The following is a 23575-nucleotide window of genomic DNA, read 5'->3' as shown; positions in this document are numbered from 1 at the left end:
AAGAAAAGAAAGAGGGAAAAATAAAAAGCAAATAAATGCCTAGATAGTCTCAGTGGCCGAGCACTTGCTGCATATGTGAAGTTCTGGCTTGGTTACAGCACAGCAGAAGAAAGCACAGAGACACAATGTGTTGGCTGAGCCACTGAGTGAAGTCAGGTCTTTGGTTTTTAAAAATTAGATCTGGGGGCCAGAGAGACAATTCTGTTTCATTACAACAGAAAAGATGTATGAAAATATGGTTTGAGAAGCACCGTATTCTCTTTTTTTTTTTCTTTTTGGGTCACACCCAACGATTGCTCACGGGTTACTCCTGGTTCTATGCTCAGGAATTGCTCCTGGCAGTGCTTGGGGAACCATATGGGATGCTGGGAATTGAACCCATGTCGGCCACGTGCAAGGCAAATGCCCAACCCACTGTACTATCACTCCAGCCCCTGAGAAGCACCATATTCTTAAAGGCTGGTGCTGGAGGTGTTTGTTCAGTAAGTACTAAGCAAAGTACTCATGGCGTCTCCTTAACACTCTTTCCAAAAGAAAAAAAGAGGAAAATATAGAAAAGAACAAATGGAAACAAAAAACCAAAAAAAATTTCTAAAAAATAAAACCTTCATTCTTTTTAGAACCACCAAGCAGCATCGTAATGTGGTCAAGGCCTCATCCAGCCTGAGTCACTCGACCAGGACAGCCACAACCTCAGCCGTCTGCCAGGCAGACGCCAGTGGCCTGCAGGCTGATGTCAGCCTGCGGCCCCCTGTTCTGGATGAGTCTCTGATCCGCGAGCACACCAAAGTGACCCATTTCTGGGGTGAGTCTGGGGACTTCGGGGGAGACCCATGGTATCATCAGGGGCCTGCCTCCCTTCTGCCCCAGCCCTGCTCTCCTCTCTCCCCCCAGGCCCTGCCCTCTCCTCTGCCCTAGACCCTGCCCTTCCCCCTCCCCGAGCCCTGCCCGACCCTCTGCCCTAGATCCTGCCCTGCCCTCCCTACTCTCCCAGGGCCTGTCTCCCCCTCTGCCCTGGGCTCTGCCCTCTCCTCTGCCTGTGACCAGAAGATTTGGGGTATATGTCAGGCAGGAGCCTTGGAGCTGCTGTCCCATCCCCCATCTCAGATGCTTGGTGAGACCAGGGCAGGGCTGGGCCCTGTGCTTGTTCTCGTGGCTTCTTTCGTGTTGGTTTACCTGTGGGACTCCATAGTCCAGAAAGCTCGAGAACATGGTGTAGACGGACATGGAGCCCCTGCTGGGTGCTCTGTTGGTTCAGGCCGCAGCAATGATCTTATGGCCTCTGCTGGAATGTCTGAGGACAGTGACAGCTAGAAAGTCGGAGCTGTCCCTTGTCCACTAACTTTCATCAGCCCTTTGTGAGGGTCCTAGGGGAGAGTGTGTGGACCGCTCTAAGAACATCCTGTGTGTGCTGGGGGGTTGGCCTGGGCAACCAACCCTCCTAGATCCCCATGTATGTGCACATGTGTGTCCTTGCATGTGTCTGTGTCCTTGTGTATGCTTATGTGTGTCCTTTGTCTTTGTATATCTTTGTGTCTTTGTTCTTGTGTGTGTTTGTGTGTTTGTCCTTGTGTGTGCGCACGTGTGTCTGTCCCTGAGCATATACGTCTGTGTGTGTGTTCTGTGTTTAGGCAGATGTAACACACCTCGCATCCTGAGTTGTTGTCTGCATATAGCTGGAGAATTTTTTATTAAAGTGGCATTTCAGGAAGCAAGTCTTTTCCTGTTGTCCCCTCTTGGGGCATTGCCTGTGCATGGCTTTGCCCTGCCCTCTGTTGTACCTGTCCTGTGGTCAGGCCCACGGTGCCCGTTGTGCTCTTCATCTGGGGGTAGCTCTGCCTGGCCCCTGTGCTCACTGGGACCTGTGTGTCTTGCAGGACTGGATGACGATGGAGATGTCCGTGGCGAGCTCCGAGGTAAGTGTGATCCGTCCCATCCTCGCTGCCCTGCTTGGCCAATATGTGGAGTTGCTGAGTACCATCTGCCTCCCGGAACTCTAGGTGGAGTTGGAGGTGGCCCTGCCCAGCAGGGCAACGGTGATGTGATTGCACAGGCGGCTGCCACGTCGAGTAATGGCTACACGTGCCAGGACTGCCGGCTTCTGGGGGAGCACCGGGAGGCGCTAAGCACACTTGCCCTGCGTCCCAGGCCCGGCCTCACCTCCCGCATCTACTCCAGGGATAGGAGCCAGAAACGTGAGTCCATCCCATCCTGCAGAGACCCATGGCTTGCTTGTCTGTCTGTGCGTGGCTGAACTCAGGCTATACATGACAAGTTCAAGACTGCCACAGTTAACTGCTGTCTTCCCTGCTCCCTTCATGCACGCCGTCTGTGCCCAGAGTGTTTGAGATTCTGAAACACCAAATGCTTCCCTGGCTCCCATGGGCTCCTACCCTCAGAGCAGGCAGGGGTGGAGCCCCGTGACTCTGGGATGCTGCAACTTAGTGAAGGAGGCTCCAGGGTCAGCCAATTCCTGGGGTGGGCAGGGGTGGGCAGACAGCAGGTCTGGCTTCCCCTGCTCCCACACAGAGGCCCCTGCTGGGGCTGGCAGGACTTCCTCCTGGGTCTCGGAGCCCAGTGCAGCCCAACCCCTGCACTTCAGTGCAGCCGAAGTGTCTTCTGGGGCTCCTTGCCCAGTGCGCTCCCCAGGCTCATGGTGCTGGTCTGAAACTGGGTCTGATCATTGCTGGGTACCATATACACCAGTTAACACCTCCTCTGGGCCTGCTGCACTGATGACTTGGTGCCAGGTGCCCCTGGAAAGCCACTGTGGGGAGAGCCCCTACCCACCACAGGTGGGTCCTATGGGTTCTGCTCTTGAAAACTAATTTGGGGGACTTCGACCTTTGCCTATTCTAGAATGTCTGTCCTGACCCAACGGTATGCATGCAGCACACTTGTGGTTCTGTGGCCTTTCCAGACCATTTTGCTGTGGCCTTTCCAGACCCATCTGATGTCCAGTGGACTCTGGTATCATGTTGAGCCTGTCAGTGCTGAGTTGGACCGTTCAGAGCTTTCCGAATATACCTTGTGTGATGCCACACTTCTTGGGATGTCCCATTTGGCACCTGGCTTAGTGCCTGCAGACTGGAGGTACATTTGCTGTCAGCATCATGCCTCACCACACCCTGTGGTGTCTGAGCCCTGGACCTTTGAGGTTCACCCTGAGAGCACATTGGACAAAAGTTGAATTTTCAGGCTTTGACAGTCTCTCCTAGGGACCCTCGAGGGCTGGCCTGCTCACCCTGGCTTCCCTCAGGCAGCCTGGGCCCAGAGGCCGGCCCAGCTTGTGACGGTCACTTTGGGTAGGCTTTGACAGGGGATTAAAGAGGGAACAGAGAAGAACCTCTTCGATCTCTCCTGCCCAAGACAACTGCAGCATTTTAAGAGAGGTGCCCCTGTTGGTTCCAGTTGCGCTGAGTTGAGTGACTCTCTTGGAAAGGGAGTGGTAGGAGGCAGTGAAGGTGTGTCCCAGGTCAGGTAGGGGCGCGGCCTAGGGGTGGTGCAGTTGTCCAGGCCCCAGTGGCCCTGTGGGGACACTAGGAAAGGCAGATCTTTCCCAGCAAACATTCCCATCCCGACTGAGAATGCTGTTTAGGGCAGATCTTTCCCAGCAAACATTCCCATCCCAGCTGAGAACGCTGTTCAGGGCAGATCTTTCCTAGGAAACATCCCAGTTGTTTGGTGGTTCAGAGCAGAGTTCTGCTCATTGAGCTAGTCTTGTATTTGGAGAAATTTGGGTGTGTCTGTGGCCTACTGAGTGGACCATTTGTTTGTGTGTAGAGTAACCTTTGAACTTAGCTTCTGAAGTAGACGTGAGTAGGGTCTGGACGTAGGGTGGGGCCTGGCCATAGGTTGGAGGTGGCTATTTGGTGGGCAGCTCGACGGAGACTGAGGCCCAGCTGCAGAGCAATTGTGATCTGGGCTAAGGGGGCGTGTCTTAAATGAGAACACTCCTAAGTGAACATTTAGCAGTGAGAATATTTCCAAATCATCTGGACCAGCAGCTTCTGAGCGAAGCAATGCTACCTCCAGCTGAGGAAAGGTCCTCCCTAGCCAGTGCAGACTGAGGTCTTTCTGTTCCTGGGCTTGGGGCCCTTATGTGGGGCCAGGGATGGAGCTGTGCTGGCTATGTGCGAGACTAGCGCCTCACCCCTGCACTGCCTTTCCTGCCCCCCCCATGTTTTAGTTCTTTTAGCATTTTGTCGATTTCATGTACTTGAAAAAATTTGGAATTTTAGTGGTTTTGATTATTAGTGAGATCAACCTAGCTCTTAGCTTGTTGAGAGTTTAATGCAGGGCACGCAGAGTGGAAGGTGCAAGACCGTCGAACCAAGTCCCAAGTGTTTCTGTGCATGGGACTCAGCCCTGGCGCCACCACAGTTCATTCATGCTTTTAGATAAAATAAGGAGCCAGAAAGGTACTCCAGGGGGTAGGGCACTTGCCTTGTTCACAGTCGACCCCAGTTTGGTCCCTGGCACCTCGTGGTTCCCTCAACTCCACTAGGAGTGATCCCTTAGCAACAGAGCTATGAGTGAGCCCTAAGCACTGCTGGGTATTGCCCAAAAGACAAAAGACAAAATACTGGAATGTCACTGCTTTTAAAGTAACGCTGTGGTTTAGTCCTCTCTAGTTGGGCCGACCAGGTCCACTGTGCTATGTCTCAGTGGCCAGCATTTGCCCTGCACGCCAGCATCTGTTCACCCATAGGACAGTTCTGTTGTGCCACTGTCCTCTTACCCACAGGATGCTTCTGCTCTCCCCTTTCCACTGTCCACTCATCCATGGGCAGTTCTGCTCTCCCTCGTCCACTGTCCACTCACTCCTGGAATGATTCTCTTCTCTGTCCCACTGTTGCCAACATCCTCAGGATGTGGTGTGGAGCGCCCAGGCTTCTGTGGGCATTGAGAAGATTTGGGTGCAGTGGTATAGAAACCATTGTTCAGCAGTGCGTGTCCTGTGGAGGGGCTGGGCTGCCAGCCTATCAGAGTGGGATGTGGTGGTTCCTGCCAGGTGCTGCTGCTCTCTGTCCTCGGACCCCCTGGCCACCGTGGCTACTCAGTTCCCCACTGCCCAGGGGAGTAACTGTGCACGGTCTCTCGCTAGGCGGTGTGTCTTTCTACGTGGACAGGACTTTGTGGCTGGCCAAGTTCGCCTCAACATCTCTCTCAGCGTTCTTAGCTCAACTTTTCCAAGTGGTTTTAATGAAGCTCAATTGTGAATCAGAAAATGACAAATTGAAAAGTCACGAATTGAAAGCTCATGAATCAGAAAGCGCTAAGTCAGAAAGCCATGAACGCAAAGGTACTCATGTGTCTTCTCCCACTCCCACCAGCTAATGCCTCCAAGGTGGAGACACCGCTGCCCTCCGTCCAGCCGCCGCTTGGGCTGTCTGTCCTTTCAGCTCTCCACTCTGTGCAGGTTCTTCAGGGGTCTTTCTAGAAGGGCGTGGTGCGCCTCTCTGCCTTGTGTGTCCGTTCATGTTCGTGCCCTGGAAGCCGGTTTATCCCAACACTCGGAGTCATCCGTGAACCAAGTCGAAACCCTCCGCGTTCCACAGTAGCGGGTGCTGACGTCTGTGGGCTGAGCCTGCCTGCTCTCCCTCTGCCTGCCTGCGCCCTGCTTCCTGCTGCTGCGAAGCTCCTGTCCCGCCCTACGGCTCTGCTAAGCTTACACTTCTATGTGTTGTTGTTGCAGCTTCTTCCAGTCACTATGGGGGAACAAGTGTGGACGCGCTGGCCGGAATGCAGAGCCAACTCAGTATGTCTGCGGAGTCACGGGGTGAGTGTGGTTGTGTCCATATGAGTCCTATACTGCCCCCGCCCTCCCCTCCCCCCACCCCCACCCGTACCACAGGGGCCGTCCGGCTGAAACCTCTCAGTAGATGCTGCTGCTAGTGTGTGCTGTCTTTGTGTGTTGCACGTTTGTATTGTGTGTGTTGTGTATGTTGTGTGTATGTTGTGTTGAGTGCTTTTGTCTATTGGATTGTGTTGTGGTGTACATTGTGGTGAATTGTGTATGCTGTGTGCGTTGTGTGTGTGTATGTGTGTGTATACTAGAGTTTTTTAATCCTCCCCATTGCTGGGCATGGTGGACATGGACAAGATTTGCTGAATCTGTCGCACTAACTGCTGTCACTGCCCCACAGGTGACGGCTCTATGGGGGAGAGGCACACAGGCGCCCTCTTGCTGTCTTCATGGCCAAGATGGGGAGCAGGCGCTGCCCGGAATGTGTACTCCTATGCAGGTAGTCCCACAAAACCTTCTGTTTCATTTTTGTCAACGTTTCTCATGTCTGTGTCTTGTTCCTTGTTCGTGTTTGGAATCCATGTGTATATTACAGAAGTGAGTGAGCTGCCGAGTTTTAGTCCAGAGTTATCCCTCTGCAGGCACATCTGGCCAATTCATAAACTGTGTGGGGCACCAGCTCCTGTGAGGAGAAGCAAAGGTTTTGGGGCTGCTGGCTGCGTCTGTTCTTCTTCCTGCCCTCCAGAATGGGCACATCTGCCGCTGGCAACCGGGCAGCTTGTTTCCAGATGACACCTGGATGCTTGTGTTTTTGAGGTGCCTTTTTCTAAAGCTGAACTTCGAAGATTCATTGTGAATAGAGAACATAGAGCAATAAAGGAAACCAGCCTGTCAGGGATGTGTATGCGGAGCTGGCTTTTCAAGGCAGTGGGACACTGTTCTGTGTGGTCTCTGTCTATTTGTACCTTTGTCTCTGCATTTATGGTCTGCCACTGAAAATCCAGAAATAGTTTTCACTTAAAAAGATGAGCTTTAGGGTGATTTTCATTTGGTTCTGAGTGATTGTCTCTTCTGAAGCATGTTGATGGCTGGTGTCTGTAGGATTTTAGTTTCTTTCAAGTATCGCATCTTTCCAAAGTAAAATCCACCAATTCCACTGCAATGATATGATGGGACTGCATACACCAGCCCTTGGATCATCTGCCTTTTTGGTTTTGATTTGAGTATGAGCCTGTACTGGGGAATGCCCTCTGCTGCAGCAGGTTTCATTTGCTACTTTCTGGACTCATGTGGATGTGGCAGTTCACTGCTTTTTGTACTCACATGAACATGACAGTTCCTGATTCCTGGACTCAGTGGACGTGACAGTTCACTGGTTTCTGTACTTGTGTGGATGTGACATAGTTCACTGGTTTCTATAATTGTGTGGATGTGACACAGTTCACTGAGTTTCCTTAACAAGAGGAGGCGCCTGATGTGGTGCTGAGGGACCTGATGCAGCGGATCTGGGTGGGTATCCTCTGTACTATGTGCACTGGCATCTCATCTGCTGCAGGTTGTATCTCCAGATGTTGTGCAGGATGACTACTGCAGTCTGGTCTTTGTTGAGAACAGTGCTGTTGGTGCTCTGGAGGGCCCTGGTGGCTCCAGGTGCCTTTTGACCTCCTGTGGACTTGTTGGCTATGGGGTCTGAGTTTGGAGAGCGCCTGTGGACCCATCAAAGTCTCAGTGTCCCTGCGCATGTGGGCTTATGTGCTGATATGCAGTACTCTGGGCACAGGGTTCCACGCTCTGGGCTCTACATTCCAGGTTGTAGGTTCTGGGTTCCATGCTTTTTGCTCTGGGCTCCGCACTCTACTCCATGCTTTGGGCTCAGGCAGGCTCTGATGTGTGTGTCCAGGTGCAGTTTCCCTCAGCATTACGTTACTGTGATGTGCTGTTTTCTACCTCTTGCTGCCTGTCCCTCCTGACCTGCTTCAACCCTGCACAGGCGACTGCGGCCAGGTCGCTGAGCGCCGCTCTTCTCTCCCCCAGGGAAGGCTGCCTCAGGGGTCTTCTGGTGGCTGGGGAGTGGCTGGTACCAGCTTGTCACTCTGGTCTCATGGCTGAACGTGTTTCTTCTTACCAGGTAAGAGAGCTGGGTAGACGTGCCAACCCAGTGCTGAGTGTGAGGGTCCAGCTTGTGGCTCTTGGGTCCGTTGCTCCATAGTCAGCTTCTAGGTACAGCTCCTCTTCGACATACTCAGCATCGCCCTGTAGTTCACTGTGCCCTTGACACACAGTTGGCCCCTTCCAAACCTATGGGGTCAGAGTCAGCCGTTAGGCTTAGAGGAGGTGGGGTGAGTGCTGTGATGCTACGTGTGCAGGGCTGCGGCCGATCTCACCTGCCAGTGCCTGCTGCCAGCCTCCCCTTCCTTCCTGTCGTTGCCTTTCTGTGCTAAGGGCTGGGGGCCCAGGAGCTGCACTCGCAGGTCATTGTATAGGAAAGGTGGTGGGATCACTTCCACTGGCTTCCTTTAAAAGTGGGGTGGGCACCTTTGGTGTTCTTGCCTAGGGGGCCATGAGATGGCTTAGAGAGGTAACCTGGGTTCTGTCCCCCAGCACTGGCCCGGAGACTGTGCTTATTCACACATGCGGACACACAGTGATCCCTGGCTGGACACACACACAGACATGCACTTCTCCTTGGAGGGCTCTGATTGGGGCAGCACCTGCCTGCCTTCACTTTTCCCGGATTAATGTTTTTCTTTTCACTCCTAGATGCCTTCGAAACCTTTGCAAGTTTTTGCTCCTCTTCATCCCACTCTTAATTTTACTCGGTGAGTGACACAGAATCTCTGGCTGCCCCTAATGACTGCTCAGTGCATGTGTGCAGCATGTTCGTGTGTGTGAGGTGTATGTGTATGCATGTGTGAGACCTGTGCATGAGGTGTGTGTGACTGCACCACCATGTGTTTATCCATGTGTGTGTGCACATGTGTGTCTACATTCAAGGCCCGTCCGAGTGTGCATGTGTGTGCATGTGTGTCCATGTGTGTGACCTGTGTTTAAGGCATGTGTGACTGCACCATGTGTGTCCGTGTGAGTGTGTCCATGTGTGAGGCATGCATGACCACACCACTGCATGAAACCTGTGTGACTGTACCACTGCATATGTCCGTGTATGTGCGTGTGAGTGTGTCTGTGTGTGAGGCCGGTGCATGAGGCATGTGTGACTGTACCATCGCATGCGTCCATGTGTGAGTGTGTGCATGTGTGAGTGTGTCCGTGAGAAGCCCATGTGTGAGGCATGCCTGCCTGCAGTGCTGTGTGTGTCCATGTGTGAAACCTGTGTGAGGCATGCGTGCCCACTCTGCCATGTGACTCTATACTCCTTCAGCTGCAGGCTTTTCCCTTTGGGGCCAGAGTGGCCTCCTGTCCTTCCTGCCTGTGGTAAACTGGACAGACATGCGCAGAACACAGAGGGTGGATGAGTCCAGTACAACACTGTTTCCTGACCCTGCTCAGCAGACCAGGCTGCCAGAGGTAGGCATGCATGCCCTGTGCTAAGGGCGCCATCCTCAGGCATAGTTCAGATGCTTGTGAGCACCCCCCGGAGGCCAAATGCACACACCATCTTCAGTGATGGATGCAGGAAACGAAGGAGTCCCTGAGCAGGACCTGGTGCAGCAGTGAAGCTCATGCCTAGCACCAGCACTGGGGCACGTCTCACACACTGCTGAGTACAGGACTAGAGGTCCCTGTGGGCATCAGTGGCCTGAGTGCTGACCCATTTAGCCAACTGAGCCCCTGAGCACTGCTTAGAGGCCTGCCCCACCCCCATCCCCGAAAACCCCAAATTTAAAGAAATAAGTGATATCACTATTTTTTTGTCTTGTTTTTGGGGCCACACCCGACACTATTCAGGGCTTACTTCTGGCTCTGTGCTCAGAAATCACTCCTGGTGGTGCTCAGGGACTATATGGGGTGCTGAGGATTGAACCTGGGTTGGCCGCATGCAAGGCAGGCGCCCTCCCCGCTGTGCTCTAGCCCCACCTCACTAGTTTTAATTGAGAATAGAGCCACGGGGGGAGGGGGAGTTGAGTGAGCATAAGAGGAGAACTGCAGATTGTCTGCTGAGAGATTGTCCATACCCACATTACTTCGCATTTGTGCTGGGGCTCAAAGGATGCCCAGCCACTCTCTGTGACCCGCTATGTGGGCTGAGGGCAGCCTGGGGACTCTTTGCCACAAACTTCTGGGCCTCTCCCATGCAGGGTGACAGCATGGCTCCTCATGGGCACTGGACAAGTTCTGTGGAAAGGCGGGTAACGTCTCTGTCAGAGCAGTGTCACAACCATGAGGAGAAACTACGAGAACTGACAGCTTTGCTGCAGCAGCTGTATGCACGGGTGGATGGGGCTGGTGCAGAAACACTGGCCTTGGTGCAGGAGGTGGTGGGGCAGCACCTGAAGGTCATCAACACCCACGGACCATTGGACACTCAGGTAATGACCTGGGACCTGAGCAGGGTGGGTGCATGGGCCTGGCCTCATCTTGGTTGCTGGGAGCAGCACCAGGAGCAAGTGATTTCAGATCTGGCCTGTGCTGGACACCCCAGAGAGGCCCGGGGGTTGGTAGTGGTCCCAGAAAACAGCCCAGGAGCTGGGAGCACTGCTTGAGCCACAGCTGAGAGCAAGGTGGGAAGTGGCACAAAGCCAGGCACTGTGTTCTTCCATCACGGGTCTTGTTTCAGCAGCAGGCACTTCTGCTATCTCCCTGTCCTCCCCCGACCCCCCACCACTGTCACTATCAAGGGTCACAGTCACCATTGAAGGTCACACTCACCACTGAAGGTCACATGGTCACACTATTGAGGGTCACACCATCAAAAGTCACAGCCACCACCAAGGGTCACAGTCAACACTGATACCAAGGTCACACTGCCAAAGATCACAGTCACCACTGAAGTCACACCACCGAAGGTCATAGTCTCCACTGAAGGTCACAGTCACAATCATTGAAGGCTAGTCATACCACCAAAGGTCACAGTCTCCACTGAAGGTCACATCACCAAAGATCACAGACCCCATTGAAGTTCACACTCACCACTGAAGTTCACAGTCACAACCTTTGAAGGTCACACCACCGAAGGTCACAGTGTCCCCTGAAGGTCACAGTCATAATCATTGAAGGTTAGTCATACCACCAAAGGTCACAGTCTCCACTGAAGGTCACATCACCAAAGGTTATAGTCCCCACTGATGTTCACACTCAGCACCAAAGGTCACGGTCACAATCTTTGAAGATAACACCACTGAAAGTCACAGTCACAATCATTGAAGGTTAGTCACACCACCGAAGGTCACAGTCTCCACTGAAGGTCACATCACAAAAGGTCACAGCCACCACCAAAGACACAGTCCCCATTGAATTTCACACTCACCACTGAAGGTCACGGTTCAATCTTTGAAGGTCACACCACCAAAGGTCAGTCTCCATTGAAGGTCACAGTCACAATCATTGAAGGTTAGTCATACCACCGAAGGTCACAGTCTCCACTGAGGGTCACACACCAAAGGTTACACCACTGAAGGTCATAGTCACCACTGACTGATGTCACGGCACATAACTGACCCCACAGTGTCATGGGCTTGCTTGTGTGACATCAGTCAGTGACATCACCACTGACTGATGTCACACACATAACTCACCCCACAGTGTCATGGGCTTGCTTTTCCTACTGGCCTTCATCTCTTTGTTCTGGCCTGTTTTTAATCTAAATGCTGTTGAAGTATAAATCGTGTTACTTACTCTTTAATGAGCTGGGCTGCAGCTGACAAGTGAGACTCCCTCCCCTCAGGGCACTCCTGTGGGGTAGTAGGCCTGGGTCAGGCTTGCTGTGGCCACGTTGGGCCTCGAGCACCAGGGCCTGACACTGGGCTGACGGGTGGACGTGGCTTCCTGCTCTGGCTAGAGGGCGCCTTTCCCTGTAGCCTCACTCCCTCCCTGTCTGTCCTTCCTAGGGTGACATGGCATCTTTCCGTCAGAACCACGAACTGCGCATCTCAGAACTCGAGTCTGTTCTTCGGAAACTCACTGAGAGATCTGAGGTGCGTGCACTCACGTCTGTGGGCTGAATACCTGCATCTCTCCGACGGTAGTTGGGGCACCCCCAGGCTGCGACTCCCTCGCTCTAACTGCCTCCACCCCCTCCACTCTGGCTCTCACATCACCTGGATGCACCTGGCTCACTGCCTCCTGGGTGGGGAGGGAAGGCGGGAGGGAATGCTGAGCCAGGTGTCGCCCAGGGCATACCAAGGCCTTGAAGCCTGGCTCCCCTAACATTCCTGGCTGCCTGGCCCAGATCTGGCCCTACCTTATTTCTCCTCTAGGCCTTTTGGGGGACAGGTGGTGCTGGGGATGGGACCCAGAGCCTCACATGTGCAAGGCACCTTCGTATTCTGCCTCTCAGCACCTCCCTGGCCTGGGGCTTTGTAGGAGATGAAGGCGAGTGTGTGCAGCATCAGGCCAGGAGTCAGGCAGGGGTGAAGTGTCTCAAGGGACTGTTTGGGGGCCAAGTTCCATAGTGCAGAGGGAATCTGGGTCCTGGGGGACTACCCGGGGAGCCTGACTTCTGGCCGCCTGCTTCACCCCTTGCCCTAGGATGTCCCACCCCACCCTGCACTGTTTTTGGGGATCCTCTGTGAGCTTACTTAGAGCTCATGACACTGGGTGCTGGTGTGCTGGTGATCGGAACCTCTTGCCCTGTTCCTCCATCCAGCTGTTTCTGTGTGGTCTGTCAGCCTTTCCAAGTGTGGTGTCTTCTCAAAGATCACTTTGGAAAGACCCCAGCAGTCCTCACTCGCCACCGCCAGGCAGGTTTGGGCTTGTAGTTGAGGGGGAGCCCCCGATGTGCAGCGGCTCCTCCCCATGTGTGGGTCTGTAGAGTTCATCGAGACTCGGTTCTCCATGTGGCATGTGTCTCTCAGACTGTCTTCTCCTTTCCAGGCCATCGAGAAGGAGCTTCAGCAGAGCAGGCTGCAGGCAGCCAGGTAGGAGTGTCCACATCAATCAGTGCCGTCATGTACGGGACCTTTGCGGGGACATACCCAGCCAGTTTCCTGGGGCCCTTGGAGCGCCCCAAAGAGTTAGGGCTTCTTCATGCCCCAGTGCCCCAAGGAAATGGTGGCCTGGGTGGCTCAGATCCCAGGGGATTGATGTCAGGGCACCCTGTCTGCATGGTTGCCCTCGGTTGTGCTTCCCCGCAGTGTCCTGAGCAGGCTGTCTTGTGTGGTAGTCACCCAAGTGTGGCTCTATGGCATGTGACTCTGTGCAGGGCCACCTTTGTCGTGTGTCAGTGCCTTGAGCCATCTCGCCATCACTGTCTCAGCAGCCGCCATACAGCTCATGTTAACTCCTGCGCTGTCACTTTTTCTAGAGAGGGCAATGTCCTCTGTGCCCATCCTCCCCGACTCAGACCCCTCTGTGTCCCCAGCCCCCACTCCAGTGCTCCCACCTCTCCCTGGCTCTGTGCCTGTCTGGGTCCCACTTACCTTCTGGGGTCTGTCAGAGCTTTGGTTCATACAGAGGTTGGATCCCTAGCCACATGGGGTGTTAGTCCCCGATCCCCTGCCCCCATATCTGCACAGTAGCCGGGGCTCACTGGGGTGGTGCCACCTGCATGCACCAGCAATCACACACACACAGTCACACACTCCCAGTCACACACAGCCACACGCAGTCATATACAGTCACACCCTTACTGTCAACACACATAGCCACACAGTCTCATACACACACTCACAGTCACACACAGTCACATATACAAACACAGTCATGCAGTCAGACATGCACAGACTCATACACTTAGCTGCACACACACTCAATCACACAGTCACACTGCCATACATACATACATACACCTAGATGGTTGTGCCGTGCCACTGTGGGGGTGGTTGCTTGCCCATTGTTGCCCCATGAAGTATCTGAGATGACTTGACAGTGAAAATTGTCAATGAAAATTGTCTTGGAGAAGTCAAAATACAAATATGAGACTGAAGTCTCAGTGTTACAGTAGCTTTTAGTCTGGAGAGAAGTCCTCCACCTGCCACTGAAGGCAAAAAGCACTGTTAAAGCATTTTGTTAGCGCCCCCGCTTCGAGCAAATAGAAATGTGTGGTGATGCTTTGGAGGTCAGGACTGGACATCCACACTCCTGCGGGACTTGCGGTTGGGTGGGCCATTTAGCTTTTCCTACGTGGCCCTTGAGCGATTATCCCTGTGAATTTCCAGCGGGATGGAGGAGGAGCGGAGCTTGTTTTCCACGGTGGAACGTCTGGAGCTGGAACTGGCCCATCTCCGAGCACAGCTGTCAGGTTGGGAACACTGGAAGAGCAGCTGTGAGCAGGGAAATGGCATTCAGGAGCGTGTGAGTGACTGATTTGTTTCCTTGGGGTCAAAGGAGCATAAGCTTGTGGTGGCACCTCGCTTGGTCTTTGTTCTGCTATTCAGTGTTGGAAAAGCGGAATTCTGTCTCCGCTCGGAGTTTGCCTGCCCTCAGCATTGTATGCACCCAGCCTCGTCCTACTGGACCATGCAGGGGCTCCTGTGGGCTGCTGGCCTTTGCGGCGCACACGGAGGCATCTGGGTACCCTCACAGCTGCAGGGCCAGAGCGATAGTGCAGCGGGTTTGCCTTGAGCATGAACATAGCGGCCTGGCACCTCGTATGGTCCCTCGAGCCCATCAGGGATGTTCCTGAGTGCAGAGCCTGGAGTCAGCCCCACTGGGTGTGGCCCAGAAACATGAATGTAAACAGCTGCTGGAGACCGTAGCAGAAACATCTGATGGGGACTGGAGAGATAGCACAGCGGGTAGGCCGTTTGCCTTGCACGCGGCCTACCCGGGTTTGATTCCCAGCATCCCATATGGTCCCCTGAGCACCGCCAGGAGTAATTCCTGAGTGCAGAGCCAGGAGGAACCCCTGTGCATCGCTGGGTGTGACCCAAAAAGCAAAAAAAAAAAAAAAAAAACCTGTTGGCACCAGGCAGAGCTACACTGTGGCATATGCAGCGAAGCCCCCTCCGTAGACTCTCGGAGAGGATGTGGGCTCCAGAGCATTGTTGCCCTCGGTTGCTCCCCCATGCCATAGTCTGTTGCAGGAGCATACCTGCCTCATTCTCTGTGTGCGGAAAGTGCCACCTGTGCATGGAGTCCACCTGGCCGAGCCCGGGTATGGAGGAGGTGAGGGGCATGGCCATTTCTGAGCTGGGGGAGACTTTCCCCAAGCCTGTGCGCCCTTCTGCTTCCAGCACTCTGGGCAGCTGTTGACTGTGCCTTGAAGGCAGGCTGGCAGTGAGGGACCGCATGTCAGCAGCCCTGATACATTTCTTGGTGTTCGATGAGGAGGTGAGGATGGTCTGGTCCAACGATGGGCCCATGCGCTCTTCCCTGGTGATCTCATTAGGTTGATGCCCAAGTCAGAGAGACGGTAAAGCTCATGTTTTCTGGTGACTGGCACGACGGCTCCCTGGAATGGCTTCTGCGCAAGTTTTCTTCTGAGTTTGTGAGCAGAGAAGACCTGCAGGTGGTGCTGCGGGACCTGGAGCTGCAGATCCTGAGGAACATCAGCCACCACCTCTCTGTGACAAAGCAAATGCCCACCCCCGAGACAGTAGCACCCGCTGTGCGCGAGGCAGGACTGTCTGGGATCACAGAAGCGGTGAGTGGGTGGGGGGTGATCCCGAATCTGCCCAGGCAGGATGGGCCCCATAGTGGAGCTCGCACTGGGTCTGCTCCCTGGTGCTACAAGTGCAGCGGAGCTAAGGTGGTGGCACAGCACAGCTGTGGAGCAGGGAAGCGTCACTGCTCGCTCTCTCCAGAGCCCGAGCTCTTGCCTGAGTTCCTGGCTCTCGGCTGGCACAGACCTGGCTCCCATCTTGTTTCCCCCGCGGCCCTGTGAGGCTCAGCTCCATTCTCCGCAGGGCTTCCTGCCCCCATCTCCAGCTGATGGCTCAGAGGTTCTAATTTCCAGGGGGTGGTGGGTGTCCATCCCCTATAGGCCTGCCCTTCAGTCTGTCTCCCTGGCCCCACTGTTGGTCACAGTGGCCCTCTTTTCTGTCCCTTATTCTGGGTTCCATTCCTCTGTGTCATTGATGCTCCTGTCCAGCAAGCACAAGCCATTGTCAGCAAGGCTCTGAAGCTGTACTCACAAGACAAGACCGGCATGGTGGACTTCGCCCTGGAGTCTGGGGGTGAGTGCAGACAGGACTGTGGAGGTCGCTGATGGCTACCTGTGGGAAGCTGTTTTGGCCAGCCCCCCAGGAGCTGTGTGCAACTACGCAGGTCAAGGACAGGGCGGTCCCCACATGGCATAGGGATGGGGGTGGGGGCGTGGACACCAGTGGAGGCATAGTGCTTGGGGTCCCTAAGCCACACTCTGCCTGTAGGGGGCAGCATCCTGAGCACACGCTGCTCGGAGACATACGAGACCAAGACAGCCCTCATCAGCCTGTTCGGCATCCCCCTGTGGTACTACTCCCAGTCCCCGCGTGTCGTCATCCAGGTGAGCCAGAGAGGGCTGGACTGGGGGTGGGGACGCCTGTGTCCACTGGCAGCTGCAGGACAGCTACAGCACGATTGTCCCTGAACTGGGTGGCACACTCCCGCGCTGTTGCAGAGTTGTGCTCAGGAAACTCCATAACTGATGGGGGAGGGAGGTGCCACACTGAGGTGTGCAGAGAGGGGTCCCGGGTGTTCCGGGTGTTGGGGAGCAGACCCGTCTGTACCCTGGAGACCGCCCCACTGCAGGCTGACACGCAGAATCTGTCAGAGACTGGGCAGAGGTGACTCCTCAGAGGTGACTAAACTCTGGGGCCTGGGCCAGGGCTGAGGACACTGGCCAAGATGCAAACACGCCTTCCTGCCTATGTGATGGCTCCAGCCCCGGATCCAGCTCTGTGCCTACTGCTATCCGCATGTGCAGGCTCACCGTGTGGTTCTGCCACCACAGCCTCGGTCCACTCCAAGACTCCCAGAAGGCCTAGTCAAGTGCTCTGGCACTACACGCAGGGGTACACACCTTAGAGACGGGGCTGGAGCCCAGGTCCGAGGGACCCACTGAAACATCTCTGCCTACCCCTGACCCCAGGGGACACTATCCCACGACACTGGAATCTCTCAGGTTCCTCTGTCATGGGAGCCTCTTCATGGGTTTAAGGACCACTCACACTTGTTTTCCTGTAAAGTTTGTGTCCTAGCCATTTTCCTGGAAGGTTCTGGGTTTTTTTTTTTTTCTTTTTGGGTCACACCCAGCATTGCACAGGGGTTACTCCTGGCTCATGCACTCAGAAATTACTCCTGGTGGAGTAATTTTCGGGGGACCATAGGGGATGCTGGGAATCGAACCCGGGTCGACCACATGCAAGGCAAACACCCTACCCGCTATACTATTGCTCCAGCCTCTGGTTTTGTTATTATTATTACTATGTTTGGTGTGGGGGAGGGTCACACCCAGCAATGCTCAGGACTTACTCCTAGCTTTGCACTCAGGGGTCACTCCTGACAGTGCTTAGGGGACCATATGCGGTACCAGCGATTTGAACCCAGGTCAAGCATGTACAAGGCCTCACCTGCTGTACTACTTCTGGCCCCAAGTTCTGGTTTTGTTAACTCATTCATGGGAACTCATTGAAAGGGTTTGGAGGTTTAAGTTGCAAATACCTTTGCTTAAATTGCCCTTCAAGTTTGCTTGTCACATTTTTTTAACCATGCAAAACTTCTGTAATGTTAGGTGTGTGTGTGTGTGTGTTTGTGTGTGTGTGAGAGAAGAAGGTAATTTTTATTGAAAGAAATTTAGAGGAATGTAAGTGGGGGTGACAGAAAGCTACTTGGTCAAGAGAGGATGCAGGAGGGCATGTGTACAATGCAAGTGCCCTCCCCGTGGCCAACCAGGGTTCAGTCCCCAGCACCCCATATGGTTCCCCCAAGCCCTCAGAGCCACTGTGTGGTGAGGTTGCCAATGACCATCCACCCAATCACCTTCACTCTGGAGCACATCCCAAAGATCTGTTGCTCACAGATCACCAGGAGTGATACCTGAGTGCAGAACCAGGAGTAAGATCTGAGCATTGCCAAGTGTGACTCAAAAATAAGAACAGAAAAAAAGAGAGAACACCGGCTTCTCCCTTTTCTCATACTATTACTGCTTTAAAGGTGAGTAAGTGCCTTTTAAGACTGTTGATTTTTGCTGTCTCTCCAGCCGGACATATACCCAGGAAACTGCTGGGCATTCAGAGGCTCCCAGGGCTACCTCGTGGTCAGGCTGTCAATGACCATCCATCCAACCGCCTTCACCTTGGAGCACATCCCAAAGACTCTGTCGCCCACAGGCAACATCACCAGTGCCCCGAAGGACTTTGCTGTCTATGTGAGTTCTCGGCCTAGGGGCGTTCGCTGTCAGGAACCTCCCCATGGGGCCATGCCAACACTTCTGATGTGATGGCCCAGGGTGCACCAGGCTCTCCCTCTCCAGCTGAGACACTAGCCCACAGAGGATACATCTAGAAGACATGTCCTGCAATTCAGGGTAGGGGCTATGTGAGGAGTGTCAAGGTGTAGGGATGGTGTCCTTTGAGGACAGTATCATAGGTATAGGGATGATGACCTGTGAGGACAGGTGTTGGGAGAGTGACCTGTGAGCAGAGAGTCACAGGTGTTGGGAGGGTGTCCTTTGAGGGATGGTCAACAGGTGTTGGGATGGTATCTTGTGAGGAGTGTCACAAGTGTCAGGAAGGTAACGTATAAGGAGAGTATCACGGTTGCAGGGACAGTGCCCTGTGAGGACAGTGTCACAAAGGTAGAGAGGGTATCCTGTGAGGAGAGTGTCACTAATGAGGAATGAAGTCTTGTGAGCAAATTTTCTCAGGTGTAGGGACTCTCCTGTGGGGAAAGAGTCACAGGTGTAGGGAGGGAATCCTGTGAGGAGACTATCACAGGTGTAGGAAAGGCTTTCTGTGAGGAGAATGTTGCAGGTATAAATAATGGTGTCCTTTGAGTGCCACAGGTGTAGGGACAGTGTCTTATGAGGAGAGTGTCAGATGTAGGGAGAGTGTCCTGTGATGAGAGTGTCACAAGTGTAGGGATGGTGTCCTGTGAGGAAGAGTTACTGAAGAGTGCTGAAGAGTGTTTCACAGTACAGGGACAATGTCCTGTGAGCATATGTTTCTAAATGGGTGACAGTCCTATGAGGAGTGGTTCTGACATCCAACTGTAAACATCTGTCTTCACCTTTGTCTCCTTGGTCATAGAAGCTGCTTCAACTGACCATGTGAATTTGCAGTTTCAGAACAGAAATAGGAATGGAAGAAAATTCAGAATTGCTTTCAGTAGCTTGTATTCTTTTTTTTTTTTTTTTGCTTTTTGGGTCACACCCGGCGATGCTCAGGTGTCACTCCTGGCTCTGCACTCAGGAATTACTCCTGGCAGTGCTCAGGGGATCACATGGGATGCTGGGAATTGAACCCGGGTTGGCCGCATGCAAGGCAAATGCCCTACCCGCTGTACTATCGCTCCAGCCCAGCCTGTATTCATTTTCAAAATCTGTTTCTCTTCTTTTCCCCCTTATAAGAACAAAAACAAACCAGCAAAAAAAAAAGAAAGAAAAAAAAAACAGTCGTGCAGTCAAATAGATTGTATAGCAGTTATGGCACTTGCGTTGCACTTGGCCAACCTGAAGTTGATCCTCACACCCCATATGGTCCCCTGAGCCCTGTCAGGAGTGATCCCTGGGTGCAGAGCCAAGAGCAAGCCCTGAGCACAGGCATTGTAGCCCAAAGCCTCAAAGAAAACGAAAGGGGGAAAAACCCACAGTTGAGAACAGATTATGTGGCTTCAGGAGTACCACACAGGCCCCACTTTACGTCTTGGCAGCACTGCCGTGCGTGGCCAGTAAGTTCATAATAGATAAATAAATGTTCAGCAACATTTTGTTTCTTTTTTTTTTTTAACATTTTGTTTCTTGTTTTCGAAAAACATATTAAGGCCATGGAATGCAGAGTTAAGGCGCTTGCCTTCCCCGAAGCCAACCTAGTTGTGATCCCAGCACCACACATGGTGTCCCAAGGCCCACCAGGAGTGAACCCTGGCCACCACCAGGTGTGGCCAAAAAAATTAATCAGATATTTTTCCACAGCAGTAAACATTTTTTGTTGGTTTGTATTTTGTTTTGGGGGGGGCTCATCCTAGATGCTCAGCCTCCTGTGGTACCAGGGCTGGAACCTGGTCTCATATGAGCAAGCATGTGATCAAGCTCTTTCTCCAGCCCTGAACACTTTTCTTTCCATCTCTGAAATGCCACATAAACAGCCTGTGGCCCAGTGCTTGTCTATTATGAATGACTCTATTCCCGTAAATCAGAGCTGACTCTCAGTGGTGCCCTGGCCAGGGCTGTGGAGAAAGCAGACGTGCCCTGAATGGATGCCCATGTCATCCTTGGTGCCTTGCTGGCAGCAGAAGCCAGTGTGTTAGCACGCAGTACCTTTTAAGAACTGTCCTCTCTTTTAAAATCTCTGTTCACTTGGTAGTATAAAAACATGCTTTTTCTGACCTCAGTTTCCATGTTTTATATATTTCATTCAGATGTATTTTGTCTGGAGGCATTTTGGAGTACTTAGGAGTACTCAGGGGCTACTCCTGACTCAGTGCTTGATACCAGGCAGTGCTTGGCATGTAACTTGGGCTCTAGCCCCTTGAGAATCTCCCTCCTGTTTTCAGTCCTAGTTTTGTATGTAGTTAGAGCTGCTCTTAACCTGTCATTTCTCACCGTATCTTTATGTCCAGAAATACTGCCCCTTATGAAAGAAACATTTCAAAGAATCCCCTCAGTTTCCTACTAGAACTTGCTTTCTTGTTTTTGTTGTTGGAGCCACACCTGGCAGTGCTTAGGACTTACTTCTGGCTCTGTGGTCAGGGATCTGGCAGGGCTCGTGGGGCCACACGAGATGCCTAGGATTGAGCCCAGGCAGCCACATGCAAGGCAAGCACCCTTCCATCTGTACTGTCTCTCCAGCTCCTAGATCTTTTTTTTACTCTGGGAAATAACCAGACGATACTGTACCTTTTCTGACCCTGTGTTTCAGATAGGTCCCTGCCTGCATCCCCATCTGCTCTTTTGTCTCCTGGCTAAAACGCCTATTGAGCAGCATGACCCCTGCCTCACCTTTGCCCTGTAGTGGCCAGGTGCCGCCAGCACCTCGTCATCTGGCTGCCTCTCAATTTAGGGCTCCTCAGTGGCGAGTGTTCCCTGCAGAGAGTGGTCGATCGGTGGGCAGCCACTTCTCTGTGACCTTTGGTTTGCTCTGCTCCCCTCAGCTTCCCTCACCAGCTCTGCCTTGTGCTGTGGCTGTGACTCGTGTGAACCTTCCCAGCTTGAGCTAGTGTGCCCTGGCCACCGCTGAAGGGCTACATGTTTTGCTTTCAGGGCCTGGAGAATGAGTATCAGGAGGAAGGATCGTTGCTGGGACAGTACATGTATGACCAGGATGGGGAGTCCCTGCAGATGTTCCATGTGCTGGTAAGGACATCCTGGCCCCTGGTCCCCTCCCCAAGCCTGTGCAGTGCCCAGGGTCAGGTACCAGGCACCTTCTCCTGAGGAGCCTTTTCTTGACTGCTGATCCCTTGGAGCTGATCTCGGCATAGTCCTTAGTGGGCATCTGATTTCCTGCCACCACTCCCAGAGACAAAGCTGAGAAGCATGGTGTCAGCAGGAAACAAAAGTGTGTGAATTTTTTCTTTTCCATTTCAGAAAAGACCGGAAAGAGCTTTCCAAATAGTGGAACTTCAGATTTTCTCTAACTGGGGCCATCCTGAATACACGTGTCTCTATCGGTTCCGAGTTCATGGAGAACCTATCAAGTAAAGCCCACTCTTCGTTGTTGTACATTTTGTATATAACGGACAGCCTGAAACACTGGAACCCTCCCTGGATGGGGGCTTGTAGAGTAACAGGATAGCGTCACCCCGGTCCGGGGTCCCTGGCTGCCAGCATCTTTGGGGGTGGGGGAAGGTGCCCAGTGCCACCTTGCTGACTGTCCACATCCCTCTCCCTGCGTGACCAGAAGCTCATGGAATGTGTGTCCAACAGAGGCTGGCTGGTTCAGGATTGGGATCTGAACATAAATCTCTACATTTGTATTTTCTTGACATCAGAAACAAAGGAAATGAAGGAAGGCTGACATGTTCCTGAAGGTTTGCTATTCAATCTGTAAAGGACTTTGGGGGCACAGATTTTCATCTATCACATCTAATGCACATTTCATTTAGGGAAAAATGGTGTCACCAAATGCCAGAATTCTCTTTCAGGAGTTGGGTTTTCCTTTATTCAGCACCAGTACATAGTACTGCATGTCAGCTGATAGGAAATCACTTACATGTGTTTCTGTTTGTTTTGCTCCTACTTTTGAGAACGGGTTTCCCAGCCCAGGTGGGATCATGCTGGTGCCCCTCAGGCCATGGGGGAGCCTGGTGCTGTGGTAGGTTGTCGGGTAGGGAGTGAGCAGAAAGGGATGGTCTACTTCTGAACAGGGCTCATACCTGGGCTTCTCAGGGCTCCGCAAGGTGCACCCAAGTGCATCCTCTCACCCTCAGGAGAAATGGGAACTGAGAAATCCAGTCTTGGCTGCTTTTGGGTTTTGTTTGCATTTTGTTGAAACCACTAACACGCTCCAAGTCTTTCAGAGGCTCACCATGTACTCCAGTTCCTCCTCAGAGATGGTCCAGTATGCCAGGCTCACGAATCGATGCATTTTGATTGTAACTTTTCTCATAGCAGCACTTTCTACCACACTAGTTGGGGGTTGCAGTTCATGACTGAGACCATTCTCACCTATTCTCCTGAGACCCTTTTTGGTTATGATATTTAATATTTAGACTATTTTACTGAGCAGACTTTACAGATGAGCTATCTGCGAGGCACTTAAGTGTTACAGATGTTTTACCTTAAAGATTATTTAAGTTCTATTGGGTTGAATTTCATGATGTACCATAAATGTTGTATTTTCAGAAAAAGCGGCAGTGCTGCTGCTGACTGATTTTCTGGAGAGTTTTACATATATTGCACAGCGGTCCTCAAATACACAGAAAAAACAAAGCAGCATTTTTGTCACTCTTAGAATTGGAACTAATGTCTATGCAGCTACAATGAATAAATGTGTACAGATGTTTCATATAAAATTTTCCTATATAAAACTAAATTTGGGTGTTGGGTGGAAATATTTTGAATATTTATTTTTAAAAATAGGACTTTGTGCAATGTATTTTTGTAAATGTTTTTCAAAATATTTGTCTTTGGTAGTGCTTACTTTTTGCTGCTGCCAAATTGATAAGATGCTATTGAAATGTTTAAATAGTTTTAATTTTTAAAAGTGCATGTGAAATTTCAAATGAATAATAAAATTTATCTTTTTTTTTTTTCGTTTTTTGGTTTCTGCCCAACGGGGTGTGTGAGAGGGACACTGGATGTGGGTGACCTTCCTCCAGGAGAAGGCTGCAAGCGCGTGTGCGTGCGCGCGTGCATGCGTGTGTGCGCGTGTATCAGCTGGAGGTGCGGGTGTCAGGTGCCGAGTTTGTCAGGCCGGGCCGGCAGAGCTGTCCGGGCTACCTCGCTCTGTTCGTCTGTGCCCAAGCCTCTCCGCAAGCACGCACCCCCCAGTCCAAGGGCCATCGCTAGCTGCGACACGCGCTGTCCAGCCCCTTCTCCCGACACCGACCTCCGCCCGGTCTCGGACCCCAGCTGCCGGTGGTGTGTGTGCGGCGAAGACGCCACGCCCGCGCCTGTGGCGTCGGCGCCGC

The 23575-nt window shown here is 52.7% G+C and overlaps 1 protein-coding gene across 4 annotated transcripts in view; it reads left to right on the top strand.

Moving 5' to 3' along the window:
- The window catches only part of SUN1 (Sad1 and UNC84 domain containing 1), a 304333-nt gene extending 281139 nt beyond the window's left edge, over nucleotides 1-23194 (top strand). For 2 of the 4 annotated variants that reach the window (XM_056128282.1, XM_056128281.1), the window contains exons 4-22: nucleotides 621-805; nucleotides 1878-1916; nucleotides 2001-2195; nucleotides 5108-5305; nucleotides 5699-5782; nucleotides 6150-6248; nucleotides 7784-7877; nucleotides 8510-8568; nucleotides 9129-9274; nucleotides 10006-10236; nucleotides 11755-11841; nucleotides 12740-12783; nucleotides 14023-14158; nucleotides 15195-15449; nucleotides 15897-15981; nucleotides 16177-16292; nucleotides 17988-18155; nucleotides 21207-21299; nucleotides 21531-23194. In XM_056128282.1, the coding sequence (XP_055984257.1) occupies nucleotides 621-805; nucleotides 1878-1916; nucleotides 2001-2195; nucleotides 5108-5305; nucleotides 5699-5782; nucleotides 6150-6248; nucleotides 7784-7877; nucleotides 8510-8568; nucleotides 9129-9274; nucleotides 10006-10236; nucleotides 11755-11841; nucleotides 12740-12783; nucleotides 14023-14158; nucleotides 15195-15449; nucleotides 15897-15981; nucleotides 16177-16292; nucleotides 17988-18155; nucleotides 21207-21299; nucleotides 21531-21644 (2428 nt within the window). In that variant the 3' untranslated portion in view covers nucleotides 21645-23194. The remainder of the gene's footprint in view (nucleotides 1-620; nucleotides 806-1877; nucleotides 1917-2000; nucleotides 2196-5107; nucleotides 5306-5698; nucleotides 5783-6149; nucleotides 6249-7783; nucleotides 7878-8509; nucleotides 8569-9128; nucleotides 9275-10005; nucleotides 10237-11754; nucleotides 11842-12739; nucleotides 12784-14022; nucleotides 14159-15194; nucleotides 15450-15896; nucleotides 15982-16176; nucleotides 16293-17987; nucleotides 18156-21206; nucleotides 21300-21530) is intronic. The other 2 variants (XM_056128284.1, XM_056128285.1) reach the window with 2 other exon arrangements.
- Nucleotides 23195-23575: the final 381 nt, after the last annotated feature.

The sequence above is a fragment of the Sorex fumeus genome, unplaced genomic scaffold (genome assembly GCF_029834395.1).
Source record: "Sorex fumeus unplaced genomic scaffold, SorFum_2.1 ptg000064l, whole genome shotgun sequence".
NCBI lineage: Eukaryota > Metazoa > Chordata > Mammalia > Eulipotyphla > Soricidae > Sorex > Sorex fumeus.
Note: the sequence above shows the minus strand (reverse complement) of the source record. Positions and strands in the feature narration are given on the sequence as shown.